We start from the raw sequence: 13,826 nt of genomic DNA, 5'->3' as shown, positions 1-13,826 counted from the left end.
ACCTTGGAGGCCTTGTAGTCCAACACCCTGCCAATGCTCCACTGCTGAGAAGTGACTCCAGGTGTTTATGGACCAAAGCTCTTTCCAAGGTGGTCCTGTAGAAAGCCCTTACACCAGGGGTCTTCAAACCTGGCCCTTTTATGACTTGTGGACTTCAACTCCCACGCGTGCCTGGCTGAGGAATTCTGGAAGTTGAATTCCACAAGTCATAAAAGGGCCAAGTTTGAAAACCCCTGCCTTAGATGGACCTCTGAAGGGAATCTAGCAGCTTGGCATTTTTGGTTATTTAGGAACAAAATAAGACTTTTCTGAGAGATGGTGGTTGTAAAAATATGATAAACTGGAATGAATGAACGAGTGAGTGAACGAATGAATGAATGAATGAAATTTTCTTCAGGGCTTTTGCAATCCTTGCAATCATTATTTGATTCAATTGGTTGGGGGCCTTCCACATACTTTACTGATAATAGTAGTGAAGCCTATTGCACAAGCATTGGTAGTAACTTCATGGCTCCTGCTACAGCTAGCCCGTTCTAATGGAAGCACCAAGAAAGGACTAAGGAGAATCAAAGAAGAAAACAGTTCCCAGAACCATCTTCCCTTTTAGGAGAACAGGACCTGGGGTTGATTTGAAGAATTGGTGCAGATTGAATTATCCTCTTTGTTGCCCTTTGCTCAGTCGAAGGAGGGATTAACATTACCCAGTGTTTGGAACAGCAGAAATACAAATCAATCTAGTGAAAGGAGGCCACATATTCATAGCAATAAGTTTTACAGATGTGGCGTTTGAGTGAAATAGCTGGTTTTTAGTTTTGAGAAAGAGTACAGGTGATTCTCGTCTTACAACCGTTCATTTAGTGACCATAGTTACAACAGCACTGAAAAAAGTGACTTAACGACCATTTTTCACACCGTTGCACCATCCCCACGATCACCTGATCAAAATTCAGACGCTTGGCAACTGTCTCGTATTTATGACAACATAAATGAGGAACCAGATTGTTGGGGCCAAGAGGTTGACTCTGTAAACTGCTTAGAGAGGGCTGTAAAGCAATACAAAGCAGTATATAAGTCTAAGTCAGGCATGTCAAACTGCCGGCCCACAGGCCGGATGCAGCATACTGAAACCGCGCCCACCACATTGCTGGCAATGGGGAAAAAGTCGCCTGTCTAAGTGCTCTTGCTAATTTTTTCCTCTGAATTTTTTTTTACTGATTAAACAATTCGCTGATTTTTTTTTACCGATTTAATTTTAAGTAACTCCCTGCTTTAGAACTTTCTGCCCGCATCCCTGAATAAAGATCCTCATTTTTTCCCCCTTAACCTCTCCCCCTTTGAATCAAAGTCTTCCTCTGATGTTCCTGTAACTATGCTGTGTCCAGATCTACGGCCCTGGGAACGTCTGGGCTCCTTCCCCTAAACCGCTCTTGACACGGAACTTATCAACCCCTTAATTAGTGATACATTTTCTCCTGGTGATCCCTATTGATGTTTTGCAGAGGGAAGACGAATTGAAGCGGTGTCTTGACTCCACAGGGGTGAATTGTTTTTTAAGAAATTCAGCCAACATCTCTCTTTGTGTCTCTCCTGTTTCTTCCTTCCCTCCAAGAAAAAAAGTAAAAAAACAAAACCAAGCTGCATGATAGAAATCAGGTTAGTGATGTTGGGGTTGTTGTTTTTTTGTTGTTGTTGTTTTTTGCTTGCCTCTGCAATAGAAAACGACAAACGTCAGGCCCTCAGTCAGCAGATCAGGGAGACCCAGTTGGGAGGCAAGAGACTCCCTGGCGGCACTCAGGAGGCCTGGATGTGATTGTGGAGAAGCCGGGATGAAGTCGGCAGTGACAAAGTGTGCAGATTGATGGATGGACAAAGCTGAGCACTGGATGCAAGAATGGATGAGGGCAGAGGGGGAATTTAACACAGACAAACAGAATGAACGACAGAGAGAAATTGCCTCTTGAAGTGTGCCGGCAGTTGCAGTCCACAAGCAATTTACTTACTGCTAACAGAAGGCCGGCCGGGACTGTTTTTCTGCAGATTTTCTTAAAATATATGAGAAGATGGAACATCTCCCAAATTCCAACTCCTGTGCTGCTCATCCCTCTTCCTGATTCCCACACAGTTACTCAATTCAAACTGGGTGTTTAATCATTGGAAATACCTTTTTGGGTTCTATTTTCCGTGAAATATTTTCTCTGTAGTGAGTATCATTATAGTTTTTTTCCCCCAATAAATCTATCTTGGCCAATTATTGTTGGTGCACCCTAAATTTTTATTAACACATACTCTCTCTCTCTCTCTCTCTCTCTCTCTCCCCCCCCTCTCTCTCACACACACACACATTAGAAAGTCTAATTTAGGATTAATTAAATCTATCTATCTATCTATCTATCTATCTATCTATCTGTCTGTCTGTCTGTCTGTCTGTCTGTCTGTCTGTCTGTCTGTCTGTCTGTCTATCTATCTATCTATCTATCTATCTGTCTGTCTATCTATCTATCTAATAAGGATTAATTTCTATTCCAAAAGAACAACATTCATTTTGCAGTTAGATGAAGTGCAAATAGCTAGCTGCATGAAAATGCTATGAAAGTATCAGCAATTAATAAGAAAATATTTTTTTTAAAAAACCTTTAGGATTATGTCAAAATGTTAGTGTCAAGACTAGTGTGTTTCTGATCATATGTAACAGCATAATATGGGGGTTTTGCCTTAAAAAATAGCTGTTTTTCTATTATTAAGTTTAAATGAAGGGGATGAACATTTCCAGTTTATCTAAAATCCATTTTGATCCAGTATTAAAATAAGTACATTTATTTGGATTAAGTAAAGGTTAAGTAAATGGTTTCTTGATCTGAATTGTTAGCTGTGTTGAACCTTTCTTATTAAATACCTTAGATAACTTGAGATACAGGCATACATTTATGCATATGCACTGTATGTACATTCAACGAAGTAATTAAAATTAAATAGTTCTGCTGCTAGGTTGATACAGTGCAAGAACGTAAAGTGTCCTTTTTAAAATTCAACTTCCTCTTTGTGATGGCACAAAAGATACTGCAGGTGTTCCATACTAGCTTAACCAATAGCACATTTTCTAAAGCAACTTATCACATGATTGTTTTTCCTAACAAGTTCCTCAGCAGGAACTATTTTGTGATATGTAATGCACCTGAATATTGTATTTTATTCAATATTTATTCAAGCTTTTTCTCATCCATCTCATCAAAACCTTCGAGCTACGCAAATATTCTAGGTTATATTTTTCCCCCTTTTTCTCCAGTATGCATTACAAATTGTTAATCTCTGTAACCTCTGCTGGAAAGAATGATATAAAAAAGTTTCCTGAACCTCTTAATTCTCCATCAACTGAATAATAGATTTAACGTCTTTTCTTCCAGCAAAAGACTCTTCCTAACAGTAGAAGATTCTTCATTCTTCAGACCAGGACAAGAAAGAATAGGAGACCCAAAGGTGCTTTTTCCGAAAGGCAACTGGACTTTCTTAGTTTTGTTTTCCCTTTGAAAACATTTCACTTCTCATCCAAGAAGCTTCTTCAGTTCCTTTTCCTTTCAAGAGTTCCCAGAAAGCTCCAGACCCATTTGCAGCACTCAGGTGACCCTGAGGACACAGATAAACCTCCAAGTGGCCTCAAGGACTCTCTAAAAGAAGGCAAATGACCAGCTTTCTGCAAGGAGTATAAATCCTCCTATTTCCCACCTTCCCTTCAGAGTTGAAGAAGCTTCTTGGGATGAGAAGCAAAACGTCTTCAAAGAAAAACAAGAAAGTCCAGTTGCCTTTTGGAAAAAGCATCTTTGGGACAACCAGGACCTGGATGATTGAGAATCTAGTTTATGTCTAGTTTAATGAAGAGAAGGATGAGGGGGGACATGATAGCAGGGTTCCAATATGTCAGGGGCTGCCCCAAAGAAGAGGGAGTCAAGCTATTCTCCAAAGCGCCTGAAGGCAGGACAAGAAGCAACGGATGGAAACTAATCCAGGAGAAAAGCAACCTGGAACTAAGGAGAAACTTCCTGACAGTGAGAACAATTAACCAGTGGAACAAGCTGCCTCCAGAAGCGGTGAAGGCTCCAACACTGGAAGTTTTTAAGAAGAGACCGGACAGCCATTTGTCTGAAATGGTATAGGGTTTCCTGCCTGAGCAGGGGGTTGGACTAAATGACCTCCAAGGTCCTTTCCATCTCTATTATTATTGCTATCGCTATTGCTATTATTATTATTACTACTACTACTACTACTACTACTACTACTACTACTAGGAGAATGTCTCAATGCTTTAATGGGCTTCCATCTGTACAATTTTGGATTTTGCTTAGGTAAAAATACTTGAATCTATGAAACCTGAGGAAATTCTTGCAAACTTGGCTGACTTTAATTTCATACGGAATGGTTGAATCCTCTCTTAAAATAGCAAATTGCTTGTCTGTATTTCCAAAGTAAGCCATGATCAAATCTAAGAACGTTGTTTGGTAGTATACAACAATTCAGTTGGCATACCGTTATGACTGTAAGCAATCAAGACATTGTGATGCTACATAACCAAGCATATTGAAAACAATTGTACAAAGTTAGTACAAACAACATTTCGGTTCATATAATAAGCATAAACCATAAATACAATGATCTATGACAGACACACACACACACACTTAAAAAGTCATACTAAAGTGATGCAACATGCTAATAACCAACAGCATATGCTGGGTTGATAAATTGAACGCACTGTTTTGCTGCTTCAGTAAATTGTACAGGAATACAAGGCTATCACATATGGAGTTATTCACATGCCCAAATACATGCATCTATAAATATAATTAATATGCAAACATATGCAACTTTTCTGTTTAAGTAGAATCATGAGGTGAAAAGAGAGCAAATAGAGAATGGGGTGCCACAAATTTATTTTAGTCAGCTTGTAACATTTCCAACGTTAAAGTGACTTCTTAAAAATATCACTTTGATGTTTCCTTGGTTTTCTTTTCATAAAACAGAGTAGAGTAGAAATAAATAGCCTCCAGGGAAAGGAAGGACTGGACAGTTAAGAACCAGTAGCCAGATTGTAGTTATAAGAAGAGAAAATAGATACCCAGAGTATTCAAAAATCAAACCTACATCAGGGAGAGAATCCATGTAGTATGCATACCTTTGAAATAACAAAAAAAGTTTATTTGTAGGATATTGCCATCCCAGTGTCTGAGCAACTTCTGAATAGGTTTTATGGAATAGAATAGAATAGAGCTGAAAGGGACCTTAGAGGTCTTCTAGTCTAGCCCCCTGCTCAAGCAGGAGAACCTATACCATTTCAGACAAATGGTTGTCCAATCTCTTCTTGAAAACTTTTCCACAGCATCTGGAGGCAGGTTGTTCCATTGATTAATTGTTCTAACTGTCAGGAAATTTCTCCTTGGTTCCAGGTTGCTTCTCTCCTTGGTGAGTTTCCATCCGTTGCTTCTTGTCCTGCCTTCAGGCACTTTGGAGAATAGCTTGACTCCTTCTTCTTTGTGGCAACCCCTGAGATTTTGGAAGACAGAGGGTCCTCTTTGTTTCATTATTATATAACAATAGCTAATAATCTGATGGTTGCCATAAAAGAACAACAATTCACATGTTCAGGTATTTCTTTATTGAAAAAAATTAAGTCTCTAGAACGAATCAATTTGGTGATAAACATTTGGTCCGTTGGATCAAGCAAATTCTTTCCGCTGCTTTATGATTTGTCTTTTCTGGCTAAACACCTTTTATGGTCGCTTTCTACTTCTTTAGAGCAGGGAGGGTTGAAAATGAATTTGCCTAAATAACCTCAACAACACACACCCTGGGTTTGTAATAAATCTTCTTGTGGTGTGCCTAGCGTTCTTCCTTTCATTTGACCTTGGTGGAGGCAGGGTGATGGCTCCGTGAAAAATACGGTATGAAAAATGAGTGAGGAGAAGCAGCTGAGCGGAGAACCAGTCTTGTGTGGCATTAACTTTGAAAATCTCACAAACATTGTGGAGCCCTCTCTTTCTTTGCGTTTGCCTCCCCGATACATCTCACCGTCAACCTGCATTGACCACATGCAACAAATATAGGAACAATATGTTAATACAGGCTTTGATTTAATCAGGATGGAGGAGTTAGGATGTCTTTCCAAGGCAGTTCTTGACTTAAGACTGCAATTGAGTCCAAAGTTTCTGTTGCTAAGCAGAGACCCATTTTACAAACTCCCTTGCTGCAGTTGGTAACCGAAACACAACGTTGGTTAAGTTAGTGGCATGGTTGTTAAGTGACTCCAGCTTCCCCCATTGACTTGTCAGAAGGTCGCAAAAGAGGATCACATGACCCCGGGACACTGCGACCATCATAACTGTGAGTCACTTGCCAAGCATCTGAATTTTGATCACGTGATCCTGGGGATGTTGCAGTAGTCATAAGTGCGAAAAACGATCTTAAGTCACTTCTTTTCAGTGCCGTTGTAACTTTGAACGGTTGGTAAAACGTTGTCAGTAAGTAAGGACTAGCTGTAGTTTTGCAGCCCTAAACCTTTAAAGTAGCCCATTCTGAAGGCAGGTGCAGCACCTTTGTGTCCGTTGGGATATATATATATATATATATATATATATATATATATATATATATATATATATATATATATGTATATGTGTATGTGTATAGGTCTTTGGTTGTTCGGGTTTTCTCCCGCGTAAAATTGGAAGTGTCTTGGCGACGTTTCGACGAAGTCCCATTCGTCATCTTCAGGCTGGTGTTTTCAGCTTCGTGCTTTGAGCAGCATGTTGCGCAGCATGCTGCTCAAAGCACGAAGCTGAAAACACCAGCCTGAAGATGACGAATGGGACTTCGTCGAAACGTCGCCAAGACACTTCCAATTTTACGCGGGAGAAAACCCGAACAACCAAAGACCTACATACAAATACCCGCGAAAACCTCAGAATATATATATATATATATATATATATATATATATATATATATATATATATATATTATAACACATGATACTTTTCTGATTCAGTTTTATGTGACTTCATTAGTCCCATAATGAACGTTACGTGATCTATTCTTAGAATAATTCGGGAACGTTTTATTTTTCTCTCGGAATTGACTTACCGACGACTCCAGGATTTATTGATTTATTTATTTTCTGGAAGGGAACGATAGAGAATGAGAAATAGTTGACAGTGCTGTGGGTTATGGCCCTGACTTGGAATAGGTCTATTCCAGATGACGCTAGAGGGTCCCAGGCTCAATAGACATTGTTTTGCACATCTCTGGATTTTGTACATTTTGACAATGAATTACCCCCATTAATACTGGTTGACGTTCCCCAATTTTTTATAGCCAAGGGAATGCCATGAAGCATTTATCTGGGAAACAAACAGTCCTCATCTCACAATCACAACTGGGACTAGAATTTCCATAGCTAAGGAAGGCAGTTGTTAAGCGAATCATGCCCAATTTTACAATGTTTATTGCCATGGTTGTTAAGCAAATGGTTAGCTGTTAATTAAATCACATGTTCGTTAACCGAATCTGGCTTCCTCCATTGACTTTGGTTGTCGAAAGCCACCTGGGAAGGTCAAAAAATGGTGATCACACCAGTTCATGATACCACAACCATGGGTGTGAAGAGCCTGAATTTTGATCACATGGCTATGAGGAGACTGCAATGATTGTAAGTACGAGTATCGGTTGTAAGTCCCCTTTTTTTTCAGTGGTGGTGCAACTTCAAATAATCACTAAATGAGTAGAGGATTACCTGGACAAGTAGCATATAATACGGTTTCCTCAAATTAGATGTATTGCTCTGAATCATGATCAATTTCCTGGGAATTTTTCTTTCCTAAGTGGCAGAAGCCAAAAAAAAAAAAAAAAAAAAAAAAGGAAGTTGCATCTAAAATAGTGAAAATGTACTTTAAAAACACAACAGGTTCAATGAACCATTTTCATTCAAACATAAAATATACCAAAGTTAGAAACCCCAAGATTTTTTTCATATTTGCACATATGTTCTTACTAACATTGCCCCTGTGACTATGTAGGACAAATGGGGAGGAAGCTTAACCACCAGATTGCAAGAACACAAGGGAGCAGTCAGACCAGGAGACCCGAACTCATTGGTAGCCTCACCCTGCAATGAACAAGGACACACATTCAATTTCCCAGCTATTATGATTGTTGGGACGAGCAGAGACAAAAACAGCCGGGGAAGTGATTGACACCTGGGGAACGGGCCCCTTGTTAGTCAACAGGAATGCTGATTTACTCCCAGCCTATCACATACTTAGAGGGCGAGGGCTGGGTGGCACAAGGACACCACAGCTAAGGAATGAAAAGCCAGCTATCAACACACCCCAAACAATATCCCAAAAGCCACACACAACAGGCACCATACAAATACCCCACAAAGAACAGCAGACAGCATACACTCTGCTAGAGAGAAGTTCCCTGCGGATGGGCTCCAGTATTAGTCTGAAAGCTTGGCGGACTGACCCAGATTGGATCCTTACTAATATGGAAGTATCAGAGGGCAAAGCAATATCCTTATTTTACTCTTTTAGCATTAGCAAACCTGAAAAAAATTATAATTTTGTGAATTCTGATAGGCCTGGTGACCTGTGCTTCTAAAGGCTCCCAAGAACCAGAAAGTTGATAACTATTAATCAATCAATCCATCAATTAATCAGAATGGAGCTGGAAGGATCCTTGGAGGTCTTCTAGTCCAACCCCCTGCTCAGGCAGGAAACCCTATACCATTTCAGACAAATTGTTGTCCAATCTCTTCTTTAAAACTTCCATATTGGAGCATTCACAGCTTCTGGAGGCAGGTTGTTCCACTGGTTAATTGTTCTCACTGTCAGGAAATTTCTCCTTAGTTCTAGGTTGCTTCTCTCCTTGATTGGTTTCCATCCGTTGCTTCTTGTCCTGCCTTCAGGTGCTTTGGAGAATAGCTTGACTCCCACTTTTTTGGGGCAGCCCCTGAGATATTGGAAGACTTGCTATCATGTCTCCCCTCGTCCTTCTTTTCATTAAACTAGACATCCCCAATTCCAGCAACCGTTCTTCACATGTTTTAGCCTCCAGTCCCCTGATCATCTCTGTTGCTCTTCTTTGCACTCTTTCTAGAGTCTCAATATCTTTTTTACATGTGTATGTGTGACGACTAAATCATTTCTCTTTCTGTCTCTCTCACTTTTTTCTTTAGAAATGGCCCTTTTCCTTCACTTTGTAGAAATTTCACAGTGGGCATCTGTCTTACTTCCAATTGTTTGGGTATGAACCAGAAAGAACTACCTTTAATTTGCAAGTCACTTCTTGTGTAATGCTGATTGATGAATTTATATTGGAGGATGAGCTGTTCCCTGCTGCAACCTGCCAGTGTTTTTTCGGAACCTCCAGCTGCCCTTTTCCTGTCGTCCTACTATCATGGTTTCGGTTTCGTACAACTGAAGTTGTCATATTTTTGGGGAGATGTAGATGGTAACAGTAGTATCCGAGGGACATTGGAAAGCAGTTGCAAAAAATAAAGAGGTTAGAAATTTTAAACCAGTTCAGCCTCTGCCATGTCTCATCACCAACCAAACTATCCCACCGGATTCTAATTTCAGATTTTGTTTTTGCCAAGTGTTTGAAACTTGTAGAACAGAATCCACATTTTATTCAGGGAAGGCAGTTTAGAAGCTGCTTATTTTGATTTTTTCCCACTTGGTTCTCTCACGCACAAAGGTCTTTTTCTCACAGACAAACCTCCTTGTGGTCCAAAGTACACTTTCTTTTAATTTACAACTTAATTTTCAACCTAATTCAGAAGATTGATACTATAATGCTATTTGCAGAAGTATTGAAATGTCAGTAAGTTTTATTGTAGTAATAAAGAGAATTCCATATATCACAGGCTCTGTAGGGATCCCGCTTTTTGCATAGATCTTCATAGCAACAATCGGTGGCTGAATGGTGGCAATCATTAATTTTTAAAGAAGACATGAGGATGATGGCTGGAGAAATGAAGCCTGCCATAAAGAATGAACTTTAATTTGGACACTTTTTTTTGTAGGTGACAGAAGAGGAGACTGAGGTCTGCTCTTCATAAAAACCATAAAAGAGGTTGAATCCCAGGTTTCCAATACTTGAAATTCTATCTGCTCATAAAAGATTACCGTCAGGCACAGACCATCTTCCATCTTCTCCTAACGAATGAGCATCAGTGGTCCATGAATAATCAATGTCGATAATCCATCCTGGGGTCTGCCAATATGTTAATGGATCTGCCTCATCGTTATTGCTACGAGGCCATAAATCATTTCCATAACATGATGCTTAAGCAGTTGAGGATTTTTCAATCTGGCTTTTTTTTTTTAAATCCTGCATAAACAATGGCTGTCTAAACATTTTGCAACTCGGGTGCTTTGATTGCTTTCAGATGCTCAAATAGTAAAGTGGGATAGATTGCAAATCAATAATACAGTAAGACAAAGTATTTTAATAATAGAAGGGCTTCCAAGTAAATTATAACTTCTATCGATGCTATTGCTTTGGAGGTTTTATATATATATATATTAAAAAAAAAAAGTTCAGCCAGGCCTTAGCGAATGGGGAAAGATGGATCCGGTATTGGCAATTTGGACACAGTTAGATTCTGCATTTTTTTTCCCGTTACAAAAAAATGGGAAATGAAGTGCTGTTACTTTTAGATAGGAAAGGAAGCTGAAATGCAAGCAAGTACACCGATGTTTTAAGAGCTGACAATTGTTCCAAGGAATTGCATGCAGTTCTTACTTAGGGGAAAAAAAGTTGTATTGATTTGCCCTTTGATTGTAAGGGGTCTCGCCTTTTCTTTACCTTTTGCAGATGGCAGCTATTGTGTTCACTAATTCTCTGGCTTCTTCTTCCTAACGTTTTCCCCACAAGTGCAGGCCCCCAACCAATCTGATTCTGTATTTCTCCAAAAAGGGAGAGGTTACATCTAATCGTAGTTTATTCAGTTTTTAAATTATACAGGAAACTGAGAAGAACAACCTCAGTAGAGCCACCCAGAGCCATTTGCTGAGGTGGGCAGCTATAGAAATCAAGTAGTAAACCAACAAATCTAGGAAGAAAGAATGTAGCAGGCCAGCTCATACGGTTTCCACCAATGATTCAGAAGTGTTTGCTAAACTTTTTCATGCTCAAGATGCTATGCTAATGGGAAACGGGCATAGCTGTATTTAGAGACCACATGGATTAGAATGACTAAAATGAGAGCATCTTCAGGTAGGTATTATAAGGTACTATCAACCTGGAGTGAAAATACAAATATGGCAGCAGTGAGGGACATCTCCACTAATGTGCAGGTTCTTTCCTTTTTGGAAAAAATGAAAGTTTGATACAAGAACTGCTCCAGTCCTAATATTTGTAGAATCACAGAATCATAAGGCTAGAAGGGATCTTCTCATCCAACTTTCTGCTCTAGGCAAGAATCCTTACACCATCCTGGACAAATGGAATCTGTCTTTTAGTTAATTTGTTCCTTTATCTCTAAAATCCACTGGACGGTGGTTAACAAACTCAAAGGAAAACAGATGGTCCCCCCCTTTTCCCTCCCAGTTTTTAAATATCTAATTTGAAAGGTATGAATAGGTTTCCAGGAGATTCTTCTGATCCGGATGTAGCGGCAGGGAAGGGAGCCAAAGACAGAAGTAGCTCCCAAGTAAGACAGAAATACAATTAAAAGTGAGATGACTTTTAGCAGAAGTGGCAGCAGCAGTCAGGAGGGAAGTAATTTATTCTGCAAAATTGTCTAAATACGTGAACTGCCCTGATATATGGGGAGAAGAGTGGGTCAGTTGGAAATTTGATAATTGTGTAAGTTCCTGAGACAGGATGCCTTTGTGAAGCATTGAAGGGGGGTTGTTTAATGTTCTGACAACAAATTGAGATCCTGTTATGGTTATTGCAGTGTAATGCAGTAATAAAAATTGAACATGACACACAGCGATTTGTTATTTGTGTATTTTTTAACCTTGAGTATCAGATTGTTTGCCCAAGCATATCCTTTGATTTGCTATGAAATTTATTGTTGGTAAAAACAATCAGATTTCCATTAGCGGATGTGCACGTCTCTGGATGTGCAGGGGAGTGTGTATGGGACGGAGGTATGTGTCTGTATGTAAGTGTGTGTGTGTGTGTGTGTGTGTGTGTGTGTGTGGACGCAAGTGCCACAAACCTCCAGACTTAGAAAAAAGAATTGAAGCTAAGCTCCGGGGCTTATGACAGGTAGGCTTATGACATTATATGGTAATTTGGCATGAAAGAATAATTGTGACACTCTGCTTGGTGCGCGCCTATAATCGTGCTGTGAGGTTCAGTTCTCTGAAAGGCCAAATTATCCTCAACCACATTAGTCTGACAACCTATAATGCCTTGCAAAGGCAATTTGATGATATTTTACAGAACGCTAGCAAACATGGCTTCCCATTACGCTGCCCATTAACAAATTTGTGTAGAGGGTGGAGGGGAAAAAAAGTAACTTTGCTTCTCCCCCCCTCCCGTAACCGATTTCAGTCTTTAGAAAATACAATATATGTGTACAAGGTAATAGCGGTTTCAGGTTTGCTATTTACTGCCACTCGAGTGTCTACCTGGCGTACTGGAAGACAGATTAATTTTATAAACGGTTCCTTTTCGGCAATATTTATATTGACATGCATTTAAACAGTAGCCTCCAGCGAATGATGGAAAGGGGTAATATTAGGAAATGCAATTTAAGAGGGAGAAGGAAAACACCAGGGCCTGAATGTACCCTGAGATTTTATGGAAAATACCGCATAGCATTGTGCTTGCCTGAGGCTACTAGCAGGCAAACCCTTAAACCTATCTCCTTATGCATATTTCAACTGTGGTTGGGACTACCTTGCACAGAATAGTATAATAACTACATTATTACCTCCATTTCCTTGCTGGTTCTCTGTGCAAGTTAATTCCTACTAGAGTCTTTCTAGATTTTGGACTCTAGTATAGCCGGAAGAACAATGGCCTTTTCTGTCCTTATTTTGCACCTATCCAATCCCACAGGACTTCTTCTTCTTCTTCTTCTTCTTCTTCTTCTTCTTCTTCTTCTTCTTCTTCTTCTTCTTCTTCTTCTTCTTCTTCTTCTTCTTCTTCTTCTTCTTCTTCTTCTTCTTCTTCTTCTTCTTCTTCTTCTTCTTCTTCTTCTTCCTTCTCCTCCACCTCCTCCTCCTCCTTCTCCTGTTATTGTTATTTATTATAATTATTATTTTACAGACTCCCAAGACCGTCCGATGTATTTAAGGCCATGCTGTAACCCTGTTTATGCACAATGAGTTCCACTGCCACTGTCTTACTTACCGTTTATAGTTGGCCACCTGCCAAAAAGGCACGTAGTTCGATGATTGTTGACTTTACGGTTATGGAAACGAGCTGATCAGCGAGCATGCTGGGAAATCTCTTGTTCTGCTTCAGCAGCTTTAACCGCAGGCCTCCAGGATTTCTGGGGGAAAGGGGAGCTTTGCCCATTTCTCATGACCTCGGCTCCCACTGAGTGAAGAACTGTCACCGAGAACGGAAACGGCATTACGGGAGATAATAGTTCTAGAGAGTTCGTATCTGGAGCAAATCCATCTTCTTAATCATTGCTTGGCAAACGTACAGGAGGCTGAGTCTGGGATGACCCAGTGGACAAACGTCTAGGAATGTGCAAGAAAAATTGCCACACACTCATCAGCAGTGTACAGATCTGTTCCCACCCACCCCCCGCCGAGATTTCCTTTCACGTCCCTTTTATATTTAGCAAATACCGATGGTAGAGATTT

The 13,826-nt window shown here is 39.9% G+C and overlaps 1 protein-coding gene across 5 annotated transcripts in view; it reads left to right on the top strand.

Moving 5' to 3' along the window:
• Positions 1–13,826, top strand: part of LRMDA (leucine rich melanocyte differentiation associated) — a 172,125-nt gene that overhangs the window by 134,994 nt on the left and 23,305 nt on the right. The window contains exons 4-5 of one of the 5 annotated variants that reach the window (XR_005556274.1): positions 1,500–1,653; positions 10,073–11,986. The exons of 2 other annotated variants lie outside the window; for them this stretch is intronic. Coding sequence is in view for 2 of the 3 variants with exons in the window: in XM_039339608.1 (XP_039195542.1) it covers positions 1,716–1,830 (115 nt within the window). In the remaining variant the exon portion in view is untranslated. 2 more of the 5 variants (XM_039339608.1, XM_039339611.1) reach the window with 2 other exon arrangements.

Source organism: Crotalus tigris, unplaced genomic scaffold, assembly GCF_016545835.1.
Source record: "Crotalus tigris isolate CLP2741 ecotype Arizona unplaced genomic scaffold, ASM1654583v1 scf7180000017736.1026742, whole genome shotgun sequence".
Lineage (NCBI taxonomy): Eukaryota > Metazoa > Chordata > Lepidosauria > Squamata > Viperidae > Crotalus > Crotalus tigris.
The sequence above is the reverse complement of the archived record's forward strand: the minus strand, read 5'-3'. Positions and strand labels throughout refer to the sequence as shown.